The 23,826-nt window shown below is 53.5% G+C and overlaps 1 protein-coding gene across 6 annotated transcripts; it reads left to right on the top strand.

The window, feature by feature from the left end:
- Positions 1 to 1,424: 1,424 nt before the first annotated feature.
- On the top strand, positions 1,425 to 19,453 carry FAM3A (FAM3 metabolism regulating signaling molecule A). Of its 6 annotated transcripts, XM_029067998.1 has the most exons (10): positions 1,425 to 1,601; positions 6,505 to 6,615; positions 8,063 to 8,086; positions 11,226 to 11,324; positions 12,274 to 12,397; positions 12,508 to 12,566; positions 14,678 to 14,728; positions 14,890 to 14,974; positions 16,522 to 16,648; positions 17,992 to 19,453. In XM_029067998.1, exons 1-10 carry the CDS (start codon positions 1,589 to 1,591, stop codon positions 18,088 to 18,090), a joined length of 792 nt encoding a protein of 263 aa, XP_028923831.1. In that variant the 5' UTR covers positions 1,425 to 1,588; the 3' UTR covers positions 18,091 to 19,453. The 6 variants fall into 6 exon arrangements, with proteins under 6 accessions (XP_028923831.1, XP_028923833.1, XP_028923834.1 ...); XM_029068000.1 differs by lacking the exon at positions 11,226 to 11,324; XM_029068001.1 differs by lacking the exon at positions 6,505 to 6,615.
- The last annotated feature ends 4,373 nt before the right edge of the window (positions 19,454 to 23,826 follow it).

Genomic DNA, 23,826 nt, shown 5'->3' on the forward strand with positions numbered 1-23,826 from the left:
TCGGGAGTCAGAGGTCGTGCGTTCTAATCCCGGCTCTGTCGCTTTTCAGCTGTGTGACTTTGGGCAAGTCACTTCACTTCTCTGTGCCTCAGTTCTCTCATCTGTTAAAATGGGGATCAGGACTGTGAGCCCTACTTGGGACAATCTGATGACCTTGAATCTACCCCAGTCATTAGAATTAGTGCTTGGTACACAGGAAGCGCTTAACAAAATACCGTCGTGATTATTAAATCTCCATTTTACAGATGAGGTAACAGGCACACAGAAATGAAGTTACCTGCCCAAGGTCACGCAGCAGACGAGCGGTGGAGCCAGGGTTAGAACCCAGGTCCTTAGAATTAGTGTTTCCTCATTCCTTTTTCCCCTCTACCCGTTCTCGCTTTTATTTCCCTTCTTCCTTCTCCTTCCCTTCTGTCCTCCCCTGCTTTGCCCTTCCCCACCTCCCTTCAGTCAATCAATCGATCCTATTCATTGAGCGCTTACTGTGTGCAGAGCACTGTACCAAGCGCTTGGGAAAGGCCAATATAATAGACACGTTCCCTAGCCACGAGGGGCTTCCAGTCTAGAAAGAGAGATAGACGGGAATATAAATAAATAATGTTTATGTAGGTGAGTGCTGCTGGGTGTATGTGCGGGGGGGATAAAGGGAGCAAATCCATAGTGCTTCCCTTCCCCTCCCCACACCTCTACTCCTCCTCCTCCCCACCTTCCCTCCCCTCCTCACACCCCTCCTTCCCTCCCCACACCCCTCCTGCTGCTCGTCTTCCCTCCTCACCCCCCTCCCCACCGCTTCCTCCTTCTCTCCCCATCTTCCTTCTCACCCCCTCCCCTTTTCCCCTCCTCACCACTTCCTCCTCCCCTCCCCACCCCTCCTCCTCCTCTCCCCATCTTTCATTCATTCATTCAATAGTGTTTATTGAGCCCTTACTATGTGCAGAGCCACCTCCCCCTTCTCTCCCCATCTTCCTTCCCACCCCCTCCCCAACCCCCTCCTCTCCCCATCTTCCCACCCCCTCCCCTTCTCCTCTCCTCAACCCCCTCCCCCTTCTCTCCCCACCTTCCTCCCCAAACCCTCCTCATTTTCCTTCCCACCCCCTCCCCTTCTCCCCTCCCCACCCCCTCCTCCTCCTCTGCCCATCTTCCTTCCCACCCCCTCCCCTCCTCATCCCCTTCTCTCCTGCTCTTCTCCTTTCCCTCCCCCTCCTCTCCCCACCTTCCTCCCCACCCCCTCCCCCCTCCTCAACCCCATCCTCTCCTCCTCCTCCCCTCCCCACCTTCCTCCCCACCCCTTCCCCCGTCCTCCTCCTCCTCCTCCTCCTCCTCCTCTTCCTCCTCCTGCTCCGCCCACGGCCCGTCCTTCCCTCCCTCCTTCCTTCCTTCCTTCCCTCACTCCCTCCCTCCCTCCGTCCGTCTCCTCCCTGTGCGGTGCTGTGCGGTGCGGTGCGGTGCTGGGGCCTCCTCCCCGGTGGAGGAGGAGGAGGAGGAGAAGGGCCGGGCGGTCGTCTGGCGGCGGCGTTGGGCTGAGGAAAGGCCCCGGCTCCCGGGCGGGCCCGGTCCGGCCTGTGGGTCCCCGGGCGGCGAAGTGGCCATGAGGTTGGCAGGTGAGGCGGTCCGACTGGCGGAGGGGGGGACGGGACTCGCCCCAACGCTCAGCACACTGCCCCGCGCACTCCCGGCCCGCCACAAACGCCCTCCCTCCGTTCACTCCGTCGCCTTTATCGCGCGCCGACCGTGTGCTTCCAATGGACGCTTCGGCCACGGATTAATCATAAGAATTTCGGTACTTGCTAAGCGCTTCCTAGGGGCCGACCACTGTTCTGAGCGCCGGGGGTCAGCCGGCGGTCCCACCTGGGCCTCACCGGCTTCGGCCCCATTTGACAGACTTCACCCCTGAGAAGCGAAACGACTTGCCCCAGGTCACCCAGCGGGCAAGCGGCGGAGGCGGGATTAGCACCCACCACCTCGGACTCCTAAACCCGGGCTCTTGCCCCTGAGCCACGCTGCCCAACACGGGCTCACGGTCTAAAAGGGGGAGACGGACAGGAAAACAAAACAGGTCGATTGATGGGAACCAGGGCAGGGTGGCCGGGGGGAGGGGGGAGACGAAGGGCCTCGACCCCCCATATCGACCCCCGAGACCCGCCCCCCACCCCAGCGGGCCCGGGGCTGGAGGACAATACCAGGCCTCACATAATAATCACGAGAAGAATCATTGCAGGATTTGCCGAGCCCTCACTAGGTGCCAGGCACTGTACTAAACGCCGCGGTGGATACGAGCCGATCGGGTGGGACCCATTCCCTGGCCCACGTGGAGCCCCCAGCCTCAATCCCCATTTTACAAATGAGGGACCCGAGACGCAGAGAAGCGATAATAATAATGATGATGGCATTTATTAAGCGCTTGCTACGTGCAAAGGACCGTTCTAAGCTCTGGGCTGGATACAAGGTGATTAGGTTGTCCCTAGTGGGGCGCACAATCTTCTTCATCCCCATTTTACAGATGAGGGAACTGAGGCACAACCCAAAGTCACACAGCTGACAAGCGGTGGAGCCAGGATTAGAACCCACGACCTCTGACTCCCAAGTCCGGGCTCTTTCGTGACTTGAGCAGCAGACGAGCATCCACGGACCCTGGGAGAGCAGCGTGGCCTCGTGTCTACGGCACGGGCCTGGGAATCAGAAGGTCGTGGGTTTGAATTCCAGCTCCGCCACTTTCATTCATTCGGTCAGTCATATTTATTAAGCGTTTACTGGGTGCAGAGCACTCCAATAAGCGCTTGGGACAGTACAGTACAACTGCAAACGGTGACATTCCCTGCTCACAACCAGCTCACGGTCCAGAGTGGGGGGAGACAGATATCAATATAAAAAATGAAATTACAGATAAGTACATAAGTGCTTTGGAGCTGGTCCTGGGGGAAAGTAAAGGGAGCAAGTCAAGGCGATGCAGAAAGGTGGGGGAAATTAGGAAAAGCGGGGCTTAGTCTGGGAAGACTTCCTGGAGGAGTTGAGCCCTCAATAAGGCTTTGAAGAGGGGGAGAGGAATTGGTGGATTTGCAGAGGGAGGGTGTTCCTCTCTGCCGTGTGGTCTTGGGCAAGTCGATTCACTTCTGGACCTCAGTTACCTCATCTGTCAAATGTGGATTAAGACCGTGATCCCCATGCGGGATGGGGACTGTGTCCAACCCGATTTGCGTGTATCCACCCCAGTGCTTAGTACAGTGCCTGGCACTTAGTAAGCACTTAACAAATACTATTATTAAAGCCCTGATCCCCTCAGCTGCCGCAAAGACCTCTAAATCCTCACACACTAGCAGACCATCATCTGCCACAGAAAGGGACCTTCCTTTTGCCCTATTCAAGATCTTTCTCAGTTTTTTTAGCCCGCGGAGGCCAGGACTTGAGGTATTAAGTGGGTTTTGGGAGAGGCGCAATTGTGCCAGAAGGTCTCCCAGTGGTATTCCCAGCTCTCCAAATTCTAAGCGAGGAATTCCTCGATGGATCATTTAGTTCTTCCCCGTCCAAGCTAGTGGGTGTAATCGCTAGCAGAGTCTAAAGACGCGTGTCCTTTCGGAAGCTAGAATCCAAAGAATTCTCCTAAGCCCATTCTTTAGATGCTTCCCCCGGTTCATCAGCACTAGTCTAATTTTGTGTGAGTGAATCTCAGCCAGCTTTTCACCCCCTTATCTCTGTATTGGGCCCGTCCAAAATACCAGACACTCGATACGATTGCTTGAATGATTCTGCTTGGTTCAGGGATGATCAGGGTTTGGGTGTTGTCAGTGTATTCTTGGTTTCTTTTTCTATGGTTGCTTTTTCTTCTAAGCACTTACGAATCAGACTCAGTTCTAAGCACTGGGGGAGGTACAAGTTAATTAGGTTGGGCCCAGTCTCTGTCCTGCATGGGGCTCACAATCTAATAATAATAATAATAATGATGGTATTTATTAAGCACTTACTATGTGCCAGGCACTGTTCTAAGCACTGGGATAGGTACAAGATAATGGGGTTGGAGGAGGGAGAACAGGAGAATGGAGGCACAGAGAAATGAAGTGACATGCCTAAGGTCACAGAGCAGACAAGTGGTGGAGCTGGGATTGGAACCCACGTCCTCTGACTCCCAGGCCTGTGCTCTATCTTTTAGGCCATGTGGTTCCACACTCCATGAGGGAGCTGATGGTCACAGTCATTCGATCTTCGTTCATTCAGTCGTATGTATTGAGCACTTACTGTTTGCATCACATGGCATAGATGGGCTGTCAAAGCCAGGACGACTCCTCCGAGACAGAGGATGAAGCTGAGCCCGTCAATGGGCAGGGATTGTCTCTATCTGTTGCTGAATTGTACATTCCAAGCGCTTAGTACAGTGCTCTGCACATAGGAAGCGCTCAATAAATACTAATGAATGAATGAAGCTATTGAGTTGCCCCTCATCCCACTGTAGCCAAGCTTCATGAAGGACACTGTACTCCACCTGAAATTTTTCCACCTTTGTCTTATAGCAGTCATGGCGGGGCATCTGTGACAAGAAGCAACGTGGCCTAGCGAATAGAGCTTGGGCCTGGGAGGGGTCAGAAGAACCTGGGTTCTAATCCCGCTCTACCCCTTGTCTACTGGGTGACCTTGGGCAAGTCACATCACTCCTCTGTGCCTCGGTTACCTCGTCTCTAAAACGAGGATTCAGACTGTGAGCCCCATGTGGGATGGACTCTGTCCAATCTGATTAGCTTGGAGCTACCTCAGCGTCTAGTACAGTGCCTGTCACATAGTAAGCCCTTAACAAATCCCATTAAAAGCATTTAGCAGAAGTTCAGAGGCAGGGGCAGAGGTAGTATATTCTACTACTGATAGCATTTATTGAGCACCCCCTTGGTTCAGTGCACTGCACTGACCTTGGAAGTACGGAATAAAGAAGTGACATGTTCCATGGGGGAGATTGACCTAAAATTATTTACAACTAGAGTAGCCAAAATCAATCTTTGAATAAACATGTATACCTGATTTCTGGGGCTGGATGTAAATAAAATCATAAGTGCTGCAGTTGGCTGATGGCATTAGGAGTTTAGGGAGCAGGAAAGTTAATTGGGGGAGGCTTGTTTTAGGGAGTTGAATTCTAGGGGGACTTTGAGGGTGATGCAATCTCTGATCTTTCTGATGTGAAGAGGGAGGGAGCTCCTTGTCTGCAAACTCCTTGTGGGCAGGGAAGGTGTCTACGGATTCTCTTTAGTGGTATTTGTTAAGCACCTATTATGTGTCAAGCACTGTTTTAAGCATTGGGGGAGATACAAATTAATCAGGTCGGACACAGTCCCTCTCCCACGTGGGGCTCACAGTCTAGGTGGAAGGAGGAACAGCTTTGAATCCCCATTTTATAGGTGAGGAAACTAAGGCACAGAGAAATAGCATGATTCGCCCAAGGTCACATAGCAGACAAGCGACAGAGCTAGGATTAGAACCCAGGTCCTCTGACTCCCAGGCCTGTGTTCTTTCCACTGGGCCATGCTGCTTCTTGTGCTGTACTCTACCAAGCGTTTAGCTTGTATTATCCCACGCATTTAGTAAGACCATAAATACTCCATAAATACCATTGATGGGTTGATTGATTAATTCCAAGCTGTGGGAGAAGTGTAAGCCAGAGGAAGGAGGCAGGAAAGTTGAGAGCGAGATAATGATTGTGGCATTTGTTAAGCACTTACTATGTGCCAACCGCTGTACTAAACACTGAGGAAGATAAAAGATAATCAGGCTGGGCACCGTTCTTGGCCCACAAAGGGCTCAGAGTCTAAATAGGGAGAGCAGGTATTGAATCCCCACTCTACAGATGGTGGAAACTAAGTCGTAAGTGACCGGCCCAAGGTCGCAGAACGGGCTAGTGGTGGAGCCAGAATTAGAGCCCAGTTAAAAGATTGGCCTGGGTGGAATGAAGAGATCAAGTTGGGAAATGGAAGGTGAAGGAGGGGGTCAGATCAATCAGTCAATGGAATTTATCGAGTGCTTACTATTTGGAGAAAACTGTACTGAGCGCTTCAGAGAGTACACTACAACAGAGTTGGTAGGCTCGTTCCCTGCCCACAACAAGCTGGTAGAGAGCCTTGAAGTTCAAATTTGCCCTCGGCCACAGCCTTATTCCTTTAAGGCCAGCCTACTTTCTCTCTTCCTCCTAAGCCCCAAGCATCTTAAAAATGTTTAAAAGTTACTTAATAACACTCAGACCTTCCCATAACCCCAGGGAGTAGATAAATCCCTACAATTGCATGCGGGGGCATTTCACATTGAAAGGCACTTTGTCACGGGAGGACCTGAGAGCCTATTTCCAGTTCTGTTTGTGCTGGGTGTTTCCTGGTGGTCAGGGGGACCTGGGGGTAAGTAAAGAAGAACGAGGAGGGGTCTGTTACCTGACAGTGGAAGTGAAGGATGGGGCAGTGGGACTACCAAGAAAATGAGGGCTATCTGATTGCCCGCCTCTGTTGGCATTCGGTTCCCATCTGTCCGTGTCCTCTCTAGGCCCCCTCCGGATTGTGGTCATCGTCCTCACGGCTGGGCTCGTCTGGATCCTGGTCAGCATCTTGCTGGGGACCCAGAGTGGTTTGTCACGCATCCAGCAACTCCTTGCCAGTAAGTGTGCGTGCGTGCGGGTGTGTGTTTTCCTTACAAACTCACACTCCCCGCAGGAAAAAAAACACTGGATCTCCCCTGTTCCATTCCCACTTCCCCTTGAGAGAGGCGGCCTTAATCACGTGGGCTACAGACTCCTCTGCTGGGTCTCCGTAACGACGCCCAGAGTGGAGGTTAAGGGAGAAAGGGGGGATCACCGTGGAGGAGCAGGATGGCCTGGGGGAGAGAGCACGGACCTGGGAGTCTGAAGGACCTGAGTTCTAATCCCGGCTCTGCCAATTGTTTGCTGTGCGACCTTGGGCAAGTCGCCTGACTCCTGGGCACCGTTTCCTCCAGCTGTAAAATGGGAATACCTGTTCTCCCTGCTGCTTAGGCTGAGCCCCATGCGAGTCAGGGACTGGGTCCGACCTAATTAATTGTTACCTACCCCAGTGTTTAGAGCAGTGTTTAATAATTTTGGTACTTGTTAAGCGCTTACTGTGTGCCGAGCACTGTTCTAAGCGCTGGGGTAGATACAGGGTAATCACGCTGTCCCACGTGGGGCTCACAGTCCTACTCCCCATTTTACAGATGAGGCAACTGAGGCACCGAGAAGTTAAGTGACTTGCCCAAAGTCACACAGCTGACAAGTGGCGTAGCCAGGATTAGAACCCACGACCTCTGACTCCTAAGTCCGTGCTCACGATAGTGAGAGCTTAAATACCACTTTAAAAAAAGAGAGAGACAAAAGAGGCTAAGCAAGAAGGGACTAGTCCAGAGAATGTCATCCAGCTCATTATGGGCAGGAAATGTGTCCACTAATTCTGTTGTATTGTACTCTCCCAAGTGCTTAGTACACCGTCAAAGGGCAGGGACTGTCTCTATCTGTTGCCGATTTGTACATTGCAAGCGCTTAGTACAGTGCTCTGCACATAGTAAGCGCTTAATAAATACTACTGAATGAATACTCTGTACATAATAAGAGCTCAATAAATACGATTGATTAAGTGGGGGTAGAGAGGTCCATGGAGGCCCACTGGAGGGACAGCGGGAGGCCAGGAGGGCTGGAGAGAGGAGCTGCCAAGAGGGAAGCTCCGGGCCAGCCAGTCCCATCGGGTGGCACTGCAGGCTGTCGTTTCCTGCTCCGGCTCGGGTGACCACTTCACAGGCCAAGATGCTAGAGGCCTAGGGTCGAAGATCCAGGAATCTGCCCTGCTGTTCCCTTATTCTTGAGCGGCACATAATAACGAGGCTTATTCTCCCGCCCACACCCCCGGCCTTAAGTGGCCTGGCGCCTCTAAAGGGCATCTCCCTCCTCAGGGCTGTAAAGTTATCGATCACCTACTAAGGCAGCACCCTCTGTCACCGGCTACAGGGTTTGGGCTCTCGGGGAACGAGACCAGCTAATTGCGGGCACAGCCATTATCCAACAGTCGGACTAACGCTGCTGTTTTTCTGTCCCTCCCAGATCCCGAGAACCCACCCTCGGCAGGTAAAGTGGTGGGGAAAGGATGCTGTCCTTTTCCTCTTTGGTGCGTTCTCCTCATTCCTGTCTGTGTGGCATGGAAACGGCTGCTTCCCTTCTTCTCCCCCGGCACCTGCACTAGCGGAGTTGGCATGATTGTGCCCCTGGGCTGAAGGGAGCTCTAGTCAGTCAGTCGTATTTATTGAGCGCTCACTGTGTACGGAGCACTGTACCAAGCGCTAGAGAGAGTACACCTCAGCAGTATACCAGACACATTCCCTGCCCACAGTGAGCTAGAGGGGGAGGCAGTCGTTAATATAAACGAATCAATGACAGATACGTACATGAGTGCGGTGGGGCTGGGAGGGGAGATGAAAAAAGGGAGCAAGTCAGGACGATGCAGAAGGGAGCGGAAGAAGAGGGAAAGAGGGCTAAATCAGGGAAGCCCTCTTGGAAGAGGCGTCCCTTCAGTAAGGCTTTGAAGGCGGGGAGGGTAATTATCTGTCAGATATGAAGAGGGAGGGCATTCCAGGCCGGAGGGAGGACGTGGATAAGAGCTCGACGGCGAGATAAGTCAGATGGGGGTTCAGTGAGAAAGCTGGCATTAGAGGAGCGAAGTGTGCGGGCTGGGTTGTAGTAGGAGAGAAGCAAGGTGGGGTAGGAGAGGGACAGGGTGATTGAGTACGCTGAGGATTCTTCTTCCACCCCCTTCTCCAAGCGTCCTGCCTTCCAGTTCAATTCAGTTGTATTTATTAAGCACATACTGTGTGCCGAACACTGTACTAAGCACTTGAGAAAGTACAGTGCAACAGTACACATGATTAGACTGTAAGCCCGTCAAAGGGCAGGGACTGTCTCTATCTGTTACCGATTTGTACATTCCAAGCGCTTAGTACAGTGCTCTGCACATAGGAAGCGCTCAATAAATACTATTGAATGAATGAGTGAATAAACAGTGACATTGCCTGCCCACAAGGAGCTCACAGCAGCGTGGCTTAGTGGAAAGAGCTTGGGCTTGGGAGTCAGAAGACATGGATTCTAATTCCGGCTCTGCCACTTGTCTGCTGTGTGATCTTGGGCGAGTCACTTAACTTCTCTGAGCCTCAGTTCCCTCATCTGTAAAATGGGATTAGACTGTGAGCCCCACGTGGGGCTTACCTTGTATCTGCCCCAGTGCTTAGAAAACTGTTTGCAATTAGCGTTAACATATACCATAATTATTATTATTGTTAGAGGAGGGGAGGCAGACATCAATACAAATAAAATTACAGATATATACATAAGTGCCATGGGGCTGGGAGAGGGGTGAAAAGCAAAGGGAGCGAGGCAGGACGATGCAGAAGGGAGCTGGAGATGAGGAAAAATGGGGCTTAGTCTGGGAAGGCCTTTTGGAGGAGATGTGCCTTCAGGAAGGTTTTGAAGACGGGGAGAGTCATTGTCCGGAAGATTTGAGGAGGGAGAGCATTCCAGGCCAGAGGCAGGACGTGGACCGGGGTCAGCGGCGAGACAAGAGAGATGGAGGCACATTGAAAAGGTTAGCACTAGAGGAGCGAAGTATGCTGGACTGTAGAAAGAGAGAAATCTTTGCAACAACTTTCTGAATGGCCCCCTCCGCCCGCGGCCGGGCCCGAGAAGTCCCGGTGGCAGGCCCTAGTAGAGGCTTGGGGTCCCTGTGCTATGTTTTAGCAAGCACAGGAAACCCAAAGAACCTCATCCCCATCCTCCCTGCTGTCAAGGTCACCACAGTGTCTAACCTCTCTGTGCTTGCTCCCACCTCAGAGCGGAAAGGGGGTCCCCTTGACCGTTGGTAGAGAGTCAGTGAAGAGCCATGTGTCCTGGGGAGGGAGGGAGAGCTCAGAAAATCAGTCACCCCATCAGTGGTATTTAATGAGCGCTTGCTGTGTGCAGAGCACTGTACAATAGAGTAGGTAGAGGGGATCGCTGTCCTTAAGGAGCTTACAATCTAGTGGAGTAAAGCAATAGAACGGGTCACCTTCGGATCCCCCTGAGGCTCCACTCCTCCAGAAGGCCGAGAACTCTGCAACCGTCTTCATCTTAAAGTTGAAAGACTGTAGACTGTAAGCTCCTTGTCGGCAGGGAATTTTTCCACCCGTTCCCACCAACCCTGTTGCCTTGTATTCTCCCAAGCGCTTAGTACAGCGCTCTACACAAAGTGAATGCTTGATTATTGCTATTGATTGATAGCAAGGGTCTATATGTCACTACAAGGGACAGTCTCGGGGTGGAGGGGTGTGTGCATGGTGAGGTTGGCACTGTCAGTCCTGCCTTTTCAGTTACCCACACCCATCAGCAAATTTAACTCTGTGGTGTCATCTTGGACAACAGTTAGTCCTCTGTCATCGAAGATTTCTCTCTGTAAGTGGTTTTTCGACTGTATACTTTGTAGTCAAATGTATGTGTAAAGAGAGAGGGAAAGAGAAAGAAAGGGTCCTCACTAATTTATACTCTATTGCTTGGTAACAGTTGTTTTTTATTGCTAGGTAACAGTTGTTTGGGAAGGGGCGATTCTTTTGACATTTTCTCTTAGTGAGCCTCTTATAGAAGGGGCAGGAGATTTGGGTCAGCTGAGAAAAGTAAAGAGCTCGCCCAGAATCAGCATCTCCTAGAAGATACAACACGGGCCTGGGAGTCAGAAGGACCTGACTCCTAATCCCGGCTCCACCACTTGTCTGCTCTATGACCTTGGGCAAGTCACTTCACTTCTCCGTGCCTCGGTTACCTCATCTGTCAAATGGGGATTAAGACAGTGAGCCCCATTCCAACCCGATTAGCTTGTATCCACCCCAGTGCTTAGTACAGTGCCTGGCTTATAGTAAGTGCCTAACAAATACCATATCCCCCCCGAAAAAAATACGTTGTGGCCGAGAGCTCAGAGCCATCTGCCTTGCTGATCAATTCCCCCAACCTCAGAGGGAGACCTTCCTGTTGGAGTGAGTTTCCTCCCCATCTTTGTCCTCTCACCCCCACCCTGCCACCTTCCCCCGCCTTAAGGAAACAGGTCACCCCGAGACACACCGCCCCCACCCTACTCCATGTCCGTCTCGACACCCTCAGTGTTGTGGTTCCTCTTCCCGCTCCTTCCGCGTGCTGTCCTGTCCTCTTCCCCCCCTTCTCTCTTTGCTCCCCTTCTCTTCTCCCCCTTCAGTGTCAGGAAAGGGAAGCTCTGAGTGGCCCCCCCAACCCAGCCCGGCCTCGGCCAAGACTAGCAGCAGCAGCAGCGACGGCGGCAGCCGCGGACGCGACAGTGAGTTTATTCGAGTGTCAGGGGGCGAGGGACAGAGTCGGAACCCTGATGGGACGGATGGAGTTGCAGTGAGAACCAAGGACTTGCCCCTTCCTTATCCCCACCCCTCCACCCCCGAAGCCCCTCACGGCCTCCTCCGGGGAATTAGGGGCACAGAAGATTAGTGTGAAAACCCCCTATCTCCTCTGAGCTCCCGGATGGGCCAGAGGCCCGGACAGTAGGACAGTTTGAGCCTCCCCTCCCTCTCTAACGATGCTTGCTGTTTCCGGCTCACCCCCGCCTCCTCATCTTGCTCCCTCTCTTGGGCTGCTCGCCGCGTGTCCCCCAGTCCCGGTTTCTCTGTTGCTCTCCCGCTCTGTCATTCCCTAACCGCTCTGCCCAGCTGATGCTCTCCTCTCACGCCCCGTCTCTCCACCTGTCATGTGTCGCTCCTCACCTCCTTGCCGCGCTCCCGTGGGAAGCAGCGTGGCGTGGTGGGTAGCGCCCGGGCCTGGGAGTCAGGGGGTCGCGGGTTCTAATCCCGGCCGCCACCACTTGTCCGCCGTGTGGCCTCGGGCAAGTCGCTTCGCTTCTCTGGGCCTCGGTTGCCTCCTCCGCCAAATGGGGATTAAGGCTGCGAACCTCTTGTGGGACAGGGACTGCGTCCAACCCCATCTGCTTGTATCCACCCCGGCGCCTCGTACGGCGCCAGGCACATAGTAAGCGCCGAACAGATACCGAAATCATTATCCAGCCCAGGTACCGCGCTCCCCAGAAAGCAGCCAGCCCCGCGACCCGGGCCCCCTCCAGACCCTGGAATTTGGAGCCCCCAGCACGAAGGTGTCCAGGCCAATGGATAGATGTCTGTCCCCTGTGGTGACCTTGCGGGGGTGTCGGGGGAGGGCGGGAGGGGAGTGTTATGCTTGTCCTCTCCCAGATCCTGAGTGTCTCCATGACTCTCTGTGCTCAGAGCCCAGACCCAGGAAATACAAGTGCGGCCTGCCCCAGCCCTGTCCTGAGCAGCATTTTGCCTTCCGGATGGTCAGCGGAGCCGCCAACGTCATTGGCCCCAAGATCTGCCTCGAAGATAGAATGTAAGTGGAGGAGGAGGAGCTGGGGGAAGAAAACAGGTCAGGCCTCCGGGCAGGGACGGGAGGAGGGTGAGGGATGGCGCCCGATTCTCAAGGGCTGTTCTCCTTTGCAGGTTAATGAGCAGTGTAAAGAACAATGTAGGGCGGGGGCTGAACATCGCCCTGGTGAATGGTAAGTGCCCCCGGCCCTGGGGCTGGCCGTTCTCCCTTCCCCCTTTTCCTGGCTCAGACCTGCTTTTCCATTTGTTAATAATAATAATGATAATGGTCTTTGTTAAGCACCTACTATGTGCTGAGCACTGGGGGAGATACAAGGTTATCAGGTTGTCCCACTTGGGGCTCCCAGTCTTCATCTCCACTTTACAGATGAGGTAACTGAGGCACAGAAAAGTTAAGTGATTTGCCCAAAGTCACACAGCTGACAAGTGGCAGAGCCTGGATTAGAGCCCACGACCTCTGACTCCCAAACTCGTGATTTTTCCACTCACACTGCCTCTTTTTTTTTTTAAGTACTTACTATGTGCCAAGCACTGTTTTAAGCACTGGGGTAAATATAAGGTAATCAAGTTGGACACCAGCCCTGCCCCACATGGGGCTCACAGTCTTACTCCCCATTTTGCAGATGAGGTAACTGAGGCGCACAGAAACGTTAAATGACTTGCCCAAGGCCACACAGCAGACATGTGGCACAGCTGGGAATAGAACCCATGACCTTCTGACTCCCAGGCCTGTGCCCACTACGCCATGCTGTTTCTCAAGCGCTTGTTACGTGCTTACTATGTGCCAGGCACTGTACTAGGCACTGGGGTAGATACAAGCAAATCGGGTTGGACGCGGTCCCTGGCCCACCTGGGGCTCACAGTCTCCACTGGCTTCCCTTCCTTTTCTTAGAGAAGTAGCGTGGCTCAGTGGACGGAGCATGGGCTTGGGAGTCAGAGGTCATGGGTTCGAATCCAGGCTCTGCCACTTGTCAGCTGTGTGACTGTAGGCAAGTCACTTAACTTCTCTGTGCCTCAGTTACCTCATCTGTAAAATGGGGATAAAGACTGTGTCCCTCATGTGGGACAACCTGATTTCCCTGTATCTACCCCAGCGCTTAGAACAGTGCTCTGCATGCAGTAAGCGCTTAACAAATACCAACATTATTATTATTATTATTTTCTTACCCTTTAGTTGTCGTGTTCCAGATCTTCTGCTCTTCTCAATTTCTTCTCTCAGGGAACTTAGCAGTTCCCTCAGTTTGTATGGTACTCTCCCAAGCGCTTAGTACAGTGCCCTGCACGCAGTAAATACCATTGATGATAGTAGCGGCAGGCGGGGAGGAGGCACAGGAGGAGGAGGCTTTGGGGATTTAAGAAATGAGGGAGTGCAGGCGTCCTCTGGGAACAGTCAGAAAAAGATGGTTTACCTGGGCAGTGGTTATCAGTGTCATGGTGAGTTATTTACATGCCCCGATGCCCAGCCTGTGGAACCATCATCTTCCACTTGGTGCTCCGGTTCCCCTGCACGCTCCCAGGATCCATCAGTGCTATTTATTGAGCTCTTACCGTGTGCAGAGCACTGCGCTAACCGCTTGGGAGAATCCAGGAACAATGGCCTAGCAGAGCAGAGGCCTGAGAGGCAGAAGGACCTGGGTTCTAATCCTGGCCCCTCCACATGTCGGCTGTGTGACCTTAGGCAAGTCGCTTTGCTTCTCTGGGCGCCAGTTACCTCATATGGAAAACGGGGATTAAGTCTGGGAACCTCATGTGGGACAGGGACTGTCCAACCTGATTAACCTGTATAATAATAATAATAATAAGACTTGTGGTATTGGTTAAGCACTTACTATGTGCCAGGCACTGTACTAAGCATTGGGGTGAATATAAGAAAATCAGGTTGGACAGAGTCTCTGTTCCACCTGGCGTTCACAGTCTCAATCCCCATTTTACAGATGAGGGAACTGAGTCCCAGAGAAGCGAAGTGACTCGCCCGAGTGATTATTGATTAGAACCCATGACCTTCTGAATCCCAGGCCTGGGCTCTCTCTGCCTCAGTGCTTACAACAGTGCCTGGCACATAGTAAGCCCTTAATAAGTACCATTAAAAAAAACAAACAACCATGAGGGAAGATGCAGAAATAGAAAAGAGAAAACAGCCGCCCCTCCAACACACACTTCCCAGTTAAATGGTGCCCTGGCAACGGCCTGGTTTGCCAGTCTGATGTGATAGAGCTTGGCTCTGGACTCCCGCTGTCTGCTCCGGAAAGGTGCTAATGCCCTGCTGCCTCTCTTCCGATTCCAGGGGTCAACGGGGAGCTCATCGATGCCAAGTTCTTTGACATGTGGGCCGGAGGTGAGTAGCCGCGTGGCTCGGCCAACCTCGGCTCCGGCCCTCTGGCCCAGAGAGAGGAAGGAGCTTGCCCGTGCGTGCGAGGAGGGTGGGTGGGCGGGCAATCCAGGGTCCCGTGGCTAACGGGCGCCTCTCTCCCCTCCCTCCTTCCCCCCCCTTCCCAGATGTCAATGATCTGCTGAAATTCATCCGGCCGCTCCACGAGGGGACCCTGGTCTTCGTCGCTTCCTATGACGACCCAGCAACCAAGTGAGTCGCAATCGGCGGCGGGGGCGGCTACCGAGGGCCCGCCCAGCGGAGGCCACTGGACTAGGCCAGAACAGGCCACCACCCCCACCCTAGAGGAGCTTGCTGTCTGACGGAAGCCCTCAAACCTCTGCTGATCGATCCATTGGTGCTATTTATTGAATGCTTACTGTGTGCAGAGCACTGTACTAAGTGCTTGTTTGGGAGAGTAAGGTAAGACAGAGTTGGACCAGGCTTACGGCTTCAACGGAAGCCCTTGAACCTATGCTGATCGATCCATAAGTACCATTAAAAAAACAAACGAGGGAAGATGCAGAAGTTGAAAAGAGAAAACAGCCGCCCCTCAAATGCTCTTAATAATATAATAATGATGGCATTTGTTAAGCGCTTATTATGTGCCAAGCACTGTTCTAAGCACTGGGGGGGATACAAGGTGATCAGGTTGTCCTACGTGGGGCTTATAGACAATCCCCATTTTACAGATGAGGTAACTGAGGCACAGAGAAGTTAAGAATAATAATAATAATAATGTTGGTATTTGTTAAGTGCTTACTATGTGCCGAGCACTGTTCTAAGCACCGGGGTAGATACAGGGTAATCAGGTTGTCCCACATGAGGCTTACAGTCTTAATCCCAATTTTACAGGTGAGGTAACTGAGGCACAGAGAAGTGAAGTGACTTGCCCAAAGTCACATAGCTGACAGGCGGCAGAGCCGGGATTAGAACCCATGACCTCTGACTCCCAAGCCCGTGGAAAACTGAGCCACACTGCTTCTCCTTCTCTTCATTTGTGGCTGCATTTTCCATGTCTTTTATCCATCTCTCGTGTGGCCTCGTGGATAGAGCCTGGGCCTGGGAGTCAGAAGGGCCCAAGTTCTGATCCCAGCTCCCGCCACTTGTCTGCTGTGTCACCTTGGGCAAGTCACTTCACTTCTCTGGGCCTCAGGTACCTAATCTGTAAAATAAGGATTAAGACTGTGCGCCCCATGTGGGATAAGGGACAGTGTCCGACCCAATCACCTTGTATCTACCCCAGTGCTCAGTACAGTGCCCGGTACATAGTAAGGGCTTAACAAATATCACAACTGTTGTTAGATTCTCCCTTCAAAGTTCATTTCAACATCCAGGATTATTATGATAGTCATTAAGCGCTATGTGCCGAGCACTGTTCTAAGCTCTCTGTTGGACACAGTCCCTGTCCCACATGGGGCTCCCACTCTTAATCCCCATGAAGCCCAGGGAAGTGCCCAAGGTCACACAGCAGACGTGTGGCGGAACCAGGATTAGAACCCAGATCGCTCTGATTCCCGTGTTCTATCCACTAGACCATGATGCTTCTCTAGCCACCTCTTGCATCAGGTCAGAGTGGGGGTGGGGGAGGCTTTTCTGTAGTACGAGGAAGGTGCAGCAGACCCAGAAGTGACCGCGGGAGTGGTTTTGTGGCCCGAGCCAGCGGACCCAAGGGTCGAGAGGAGATATCGGCGAATGAGAGGTCTTGGGGCGGCGACGGCAAGCTCCTTCCCCCCTCCCTCACGGCTCCTTCTTTGCAGGATGAACGAGGAAACGAGGAAAATCTTCAGTGAGTTGGGTAGCACCAACATCAAGGAACTAGCCTTCCGGGACAGTTGGGTATTTGTGGGGGCCAAAGGAGTCCAGGATAAAAGCCCATTTGAGCAGGTAGGTAGCATTTCAGTGTTTAGTACAGTACTTGGCTCAGAGTAAGTGCTTAACAGAAAACCATTCAATCAGACCAACAAAAAAAGGAGAGGGAGGCTGGGGGGATGGTGCAAGAACAGGAACCTCGCCTGGCAAAGCCCTCAGCGGGCAGTTCTAATCACAATAATTATGACTATAGTAATTGTTAAGCACCTACTATGTGCTAAGCGCTGGGGTAGATACAGGAGAATGGGAACGTGGGACTCCCAGACTGAGGAGGAGGGAGAAGAGCTATTGAATCTCCATTTTACAGATGAGGTAACTGAGGCCCAGAGAAGTTAAGGGACACACCCAAGGTCACACAGGAGGCAAGTGGTGGAGCCAGGATCAGCCCCCAGGTCCTCTGGCTCCCAGCCCCGTCCTCTTTCCGCTAGGCCTCGCAGTTCCCATAAGCAGCGTCTCGTGTTGCTTCTTAAAAGTTCTGCTTGTCCCTGAACCTTCTCCCTCCTCAGGCGCCTCAGTGGGCTGGAAGGAGGTGAGTTTCCTACGGAGTCAGCAAGTCTGGTTTCCAGCAGTCTGTGAGCCCCATGGAGCTCATATCTACCCCGGCGCTTAGAGCAGTGTTCGACACATAATAAGCGCTTAACGAATACTATCTTCACCTTCATCAAGCAGTGCAGGGACGGCTCCTCACCTCCCATGCTCAATCAATCAGTGAATGGTATTTATTGAGCACTTACCGTGTGCAGAGCACTGGGGTAAGCGCTTGGAAGAGTGTACTATAACAGAGTCAGTTCCCCGCTCACAAGGAGTGTCTAGAGGCAGTCATACATTCAATCATTTCTTGAGCACTTACAGGGTGCAGAGCACTGTGCTAAGCACATGGGAGAGTACAGTACTACAGTAGACACATTCCCTGCCTACAATGAGCTTACAGTCTAGATGGGGGGAGGCAGACATCAATACAAATAAATAAATTAGAGATACGTTACTGAAGTGCTCTGGGGCTGGGAGGGAAAGAACAGAGGGGAGCAAGTCAGGGTGATGGGAGTGGAAGAAGAGGAAAGGGGACATAGTCTGGGAAGGCCTCTCGGAGGAGATGCGCCCTCAATAAGGCTTTGAAGATGGGGAGAGTCATTGCGCGTCGGTTTTGAAGAGGGAGGGCTTTCCAGGAGGGAAGGAAGGAAGGAAGAAGACGTGAATATAAGTAAATTACGGCTGTGGACATAAGTGGCGTGGAGCTGAGGTTGGGTGAATAAAGGATGCCAATCCAAGTATGAGGGGAAACTTGGCACAGTCCTGGAGATGTTCTCTCCCCACCCCCCACCCCGAGCTCACTTGGCTTCTTGGCTATTCCCCCTCAGCACGTGAAGAACAGCAAGAGCTCCAACAAGTACGAGGGGTGGCCGGAGGCTCTGGAGATGGAAGGCTGCATCCCCCAGAGGACGGCCATCGTGCAGTGAGCCGTGCCGGACGGAAACCTCCGGAGTCCTCCCTCACGTTGGGCCTTAGCTCCCGCGCCCCTCCCTCCCCAGCCCCCCAGAGGTCACGGGGACGCGGTGCTTCCCTCCCTCCGCTTCCTCTCGGCTGCGGGACCGAGGAGAGCGTCTTCGCTGCTAGCCCGCCCTCCCTCCCGTCCTGCCCTCTGTAAGGACCGGGGCTCTGGACCTTGGGGTGTGGTCTCGTTGGAAGGAAGGGTTAGTAGAGGCAGGCCGTACCCTGTGTCTGGGCCCACCTCGCCAGCCCCCGAGGAAGGCTGGAGGCAGGCTCAGGCCCGGCTCTATTTCTCTTTCGATTTTCACTGCACAGCGAGTGCCGAGCCCCGTCTGCCTCTCCTTATTTATTTGGCCTTTCCGGTGCCTCCGTTCCCTTTCGGAGATGGAGGCGCGGGGTGGGGACACGTCCGCCCTGGGGTCTCCGGAGAAGTCCGACTTCCGTGGTTCGTCCCTCGGGTGATGCTGGGAAAATGGGCAATAAAACCCTTTCCTGTAGTCTTCTCCTCTCCTCCCCGCCCCCTTCCTTCCCAGTGCCTTACTTCCTGTGGGAGCTCTTAGCACCTTCTTAGACCAAAATCAAGTGACTTTGGCTCTGAGGGACTGAATGTAAAAGAAGCCCTGGGGAGGGTGAGGTCAGGGGAGGAGGGTGGCCTTTAACAGACCTTGATCTAGGGTGGCCTTTAACAGACCTTGATCTTCTCACTTATGGGTCTTTTTCTAAAGGCCAAGACAAGCTGGGTTTTGCTTCTGAGAGATACATGATTTGGCCATTTTTGCTCATTATCCCTTTCCCTTCCAACTTCCTGGACTTCTCAGCTGCAATGTTGGGGTCTGAGCCGCCCCCTCCCCAGTTCCCACCCCCGAAGACTTCGGTGGCCCTCCCGGTAAATTTTTCCCAGGCAGTTTCTCGACTTCCTTTCACCCTTGTGGGGTTCCGATTTTCCTTCAGTTTTATTGGAGACTTTGCCGGCAGCCCCCTTCTGTTCCTTCCCGACCAGAATCCTCGAGGGCCGTTCCTCCCCTCCCTGCTCACCTCCGGCAAGGGGGTGGGTGGGATGGAGGCCATTTGGGGGCCCTCACCGGGGCCGAGGCCCGCTCGACTGGATCGGGGGCCAGAGAGGGAATCGCGAGGGTGAATTTGAATGGGTTTGCTCTCGGAATCACATTAAAGGCTTTTAAATTTTTTAATCTAATCTCCACGGAAAATTCTGGGAGGCCGGGGTGGTTTATGTCCCATATCTGTCAGGTCTTGTTGGCTAAGGGTCTTTCCTGAAGTTCTTCAAAAACATTTGTCCCACATGATCTTTTAATAAACAGAGTACCCAGCTCAGGCCCTGCTTCGTCTCTTGGGGAGCCTTTCTCCTGGTGTCTCCAGGGTTGAATCTCTTTTTGCTAGGGGATACTCGTTAAGGGCTTACCATGTGTCAAACACTGTTCTAAGCACTGGAGTAGGTACAGGCCAATTAGGTCGGACACAGTATCCGTCCCACACGGGGCTCCCGGTCTGAGTAGGAGGGAGAACAGGGATCGAATCCCGATTTAAGGTCGAGGAAACAGACACAGAAGTTGTGACTTGCCCCTTGGTCCCACGGCAAGCCGTTGGGAAGGCCAGGATTCAAACTCAGGTCCTCTGACTCCCGGGCCCGTGCGCTTTCCACTCGGCCGCACTGCTTCTCTTGACAGTAGCAGTGGTGTCGGCAGGAGGTGGAGGAAGCCTTCGAGAAAGCAAGGTAAAGATGAGGAAAAACCAAGTTCCCAAGACCTCACGAGAGAACAGCGTCAGGAAGATGATGTCAGTCCTTATGCTTGAAGAAATCAGGGTATGGCCACTTTTGTTTAATCAAAGTTTGGGAGTGAGATCTAATGATGATAACTGTGGTATTTGTTAAGCACTTACTGTGGGCCAAACATTTTACTAGGCTCTGGGCCAGAGATACAAGGTAATCAGGTTGGACATAGTCTCTATCCCATATGGGGCTCCCAGAATCTTATATTGGAATTCAGAAAACTGCGCCCTATATTCGGTGTGTTGTGTAAGTTTGAACAATAATTACGGTATTGGTCAAGTGTTTGCCAAGTGCTGTGCCATGTACTTAAAGCCCTCGATCACCTTGCCCCCTCCTACCTCACCTCACCACTCTCCTCCTACAACCCAGCCCGCACACTTTGCTCCTCTAGTGCCAACTTTCTCACTGTGCCGCCGTCTCGTCTCTCTCTGCTGACCTCTTGCCCACATCCCGCCTCTCCCCTGTAACGCCCTCCCGCCTCATATCTGACAATGACTCTCCCCGCCTTCCAAGCCTTACTGAAGGCACATCTTCTCCAAGAGGCCTTCTCTAACTAAAGCTTCTTTTCCTTTTCTTAAACTCCCTTCTGCGTCACCCTGACCTGTTCACTTTTTTCATCTCCCCTCCTGGCCCCACGGCACTTTATGTACATATCTATAATTTATATATATTAATAATGTTGGTATTAAGCACTTACTATGTGCAGAGAACTGTTCTAAGCGCTGGGGTAGATATAGAGGAATGAGGTTGTCCCACGTGAGGCTCACAGTCTTCATCCCCATTTTACAGATGAGGTAACCGAGGCACAGAGAAGTGAAGTGACTCGCCCACAGTCACACAGCTGACAAATGGCCGAGCCAGGATTCAAACACATGACCTCTGACTCCCAAACCCGGGCTCTTTCCACTGAGCCACACTGCTTCTCTATACATTTATTTATATATAATATTTGTATATATTAATACCTGTCTTTGCCTCTAAACTGTGAGTTCATTGTGAGCAGGGAAGGTGTCCATTATATTGTTCTATTGTGCTCTCCCAAGCGCTCAATAAATACGATTGCTGTGCTGGGCAGATAAAGGTAGAGCCCTCTGTTTCAGTCTGGGCCCTAATCTCGGCACGTTGCGTAAGCTTGAACAACAATTATGGTATTAAAAATAATAATAATTGTGGTATTTAAGCGCTTGCTATGTGCCAGACACTGTACTAAGTGCTGGAGTAGATAAGCGGTTATCAGGTTGGATTCATTCAATTGTATTTATTGAGCACTTACTTTTTGCAGAGCACTGTGCTAAATGTTTGGAAAGTACAATTTGGCAACCGATAGAGACAATCCCTACCCAGTGACGGGCTCACAGTCTAGAAGGGGGAGACAGGCGACAAAACACCTGAACAGGCATCAATAGCATCAAGATAGTTGGGGCTCACCATCTTAATCCCCATTTTACAGATGAGATAACTGAGGCCCCGAGAAGTACAGTGACTTACCCAAGGTCACACAGCAGACAAGGGGCGGACCCTGGATTAGAACCTAGGTCCTTTTGACTCCCAGGCCTGTGCTTTAGAAACTTTTAAGCATTTAACAAGTACTGTGCTACATGCTGGGGAGAGTCAAGTAGGTCCCTCAGTTTCAGGGCCACGGGTTCCCCATCTGAAAGACAGAAGTGTTCGGCGTCCGTCTCTCACGGTGGAGTGTCACTTGCCACGCTCGGGGCAGTGATGAGAACAGACGAAGAGCAGTGTGGGCCGGTGGATGGGCAGAGCGAGGCCGCCTCTCAGGGCTTCCCCTGGGATGATAATGTCGGTATTTGTTAAGCGCTTACTACGTGCAGAGCACTGTTCTAAGCGCTGGGGTAGATACAGGGGAATGGGGTTGTCCCACGTGAGGCTCACAGTCTTCACCCCCATTTTACAGATGACGTAACTGAGGCACAGAGACGTGAAGTGACTTGCCCCAGTCACACAGCTGACAAGGGGCAGAGTCGGAACCGATAAAGGCCTGAGGCTACAGCTGCCGCTAAGGTTTTCTCCAGGACTCATCACCACTACACCGGTGTACAGGGCACAGAAGGAAGGGATGCGGCCCAGCGACGAGAGCACAGGCCTGGGAGTCGGAAGGACCTGGGTTCTAATCCCGGCTCCGCCACTTGCCTGCTGTGTGATCTTGGGCAAATCATTTCACTTCTCTGTGCCTCAGACCCCTCATCTGTAAAATGGGGATTAAGACCGCGAGCCCCATGTGGGACATGGATTGTGTCCAATCTGATTGACTCTATCCCAGAATTTAGCACGTGCCTGGTACATAGTAGGTGCCTAACAAATACTTTTTTTTTTTTTAAGATGTAGGTATACATTCAGTCCAGGGTGACCCTGAAGTGGGATGAAAGGTGGGAAGATGGGTCAGCTTTCTCATGGATAAGGGGCAGCATGGGCGATGGGCGCGAAGCTCAAGAGATGGTAAATCGTCTGGCTCAACAACAAGTTGGCCCAGTAGCCAAGGGGAGGGTGGAGGGACAGGGTGGAGCCTGCCCAGGAAGTTGGATGAATGGAAAAGTAGTTTTGGGGTTGGACCCCCCACCTCTAGACTGTGGGTTCCTTATACTGTACTTTCCCAAGCGCTTAGCACAGTGCTCTGCACAGAGTAAGCGCTTAATTAATTAATGGATGGGAAATCCTATCGGAATCGTTCTCCGGACCAGACGAGCGCGCCTCCCCCGACATCCTTCCGACGCTCGGCCGGGGCCCCAGAGTCTGAGCCCGGGGAACCGAGGCGGGCGAACGGGTGGGCGCCAGGCGGTCCCCAGATCCGCCACACTGCGTCCAACCTGATTTCCCTGTACCCACCGCAGCGCTTAGTACAGTGTCCGGCACACAGTAAGCGCTTAATAAATACCAGAATTATTACCCGGGGTTCCCGCAGGCCCAGCGGGGGGGGGGGGGGGGGGGGGGGCCGGGGCCAGGCGGGGCCCGATTGGAGGAGAACTGGGCAGGGGGGTGGGGCCCGGTTGGAGGGAGGGTGGGATGGGCGGGGCCTGATTGGAGGAGAACTGGGCCGGTGGGCGGGGCCTGATTGGAGGGAGGGTGGGATAGACGGGGCCTGATTGGAGGAGAACTGGGCAGGTGGGCGGGGCCTGATTGGAGGGAGGGTGGGATAGGCGGGGCCTGATTGGAGGAGAACTGGGCCGGTGGGTAGGGCCCGATTGGAGGAGAACTGGGCAGGTGGGCGGGGCCTGATTGGAGGGAGGGTGGGATAGGCGGGGCCTGATTGGAGGAGAACTGGGCAGGTGGGCGGGCCCCGGATGGAGGGGAAGCGGGGCCTGATTGGAGGAGAACTGGGCGGGTGGCCGAGGCCCGGTTGGAAGGAAGGCGGGACCAGACGGGGCCCGATTGGAGGAGGACGGGGTGGGCGGGGCCGGCGGGGCGGGCCAATGGGAGGAGAGGGGAGGGGCGGGGCGCGCGGGCCCGAGCGGACGAAGCGGTTCGGACGTTCGGGCGTTCGGGCTTTCGGGTCTCCGGGTCTCCGGCGGCGGCGGCGGCGGCGGCGGCTTGGGGTAAGAGGCGGCGGGCCCGGTGGCCCGGCCGGGGCGGGGGACGGTGGGTCCGTTCCGGAGTGGCCACGGGACTTCTTTCTGTCCCTCTGGCCCAGAGTCTCCGAGGGCCCCGTCCGTGGCTCCGGGGCGGGGGGCTGCCTCCCGGAGGCCCGCCCGCTCCCTCCCTCCCTCCTTAGGAGCCTGCTTCTCTGTCCTCGCCTCTCCTTAGGGGCCGGCCTGTTTGTCCTGGGGCCGCTCTTCTCCAGGCCCGCTTCTCTCGCCCCGAGACTCCTAGGGATCTGGCTCTCTGGCCCTGGGGCTCCTGGGGACCTGTCTGTCCGTCCCTGGGACTCCTGGAAGCCTGTCTGTCCGTCTCTGGGACTCCT

The sequence above is a fragment of the Ornithorhynchus anatinus genome, chromosome 6 (genome assembly GCF_004115215.2).
Source record: "Ornithorhynchus anatinus isolate Pmale09 chromosome 6, mOrnAna1.pri.v4, whole genome shotgun sequence".
Classification (NCBI taxonomy): domain Eukaryota; kingdom Metazoa; phylum Chordata; class Mammalia; order Monotremata; family Ornithorhynchidae; genus Ornithorhynchus; species Ornithorhynchus anatinus.

Bases quoted from the DNA above. Each gene is read 5' to 3' on its own strand.
- FAM3A (XM_029067998.1), top strand. The intron at 12,398-12,507 runs GTAAGTGGAGGA...TCTCCTTTGCAG, and splicing joins ATCTGCCTCGAAGATAGAAT to GTTAATGAGCAGTGTAAAGA. The intron at 12,567-14,677 runs GTAAGTGCCCCC...TTCCGATTCCAG, and splicing joins GAACATCGCCCTGGTGAATG to GGGTCAACGGGGAGCTCATC.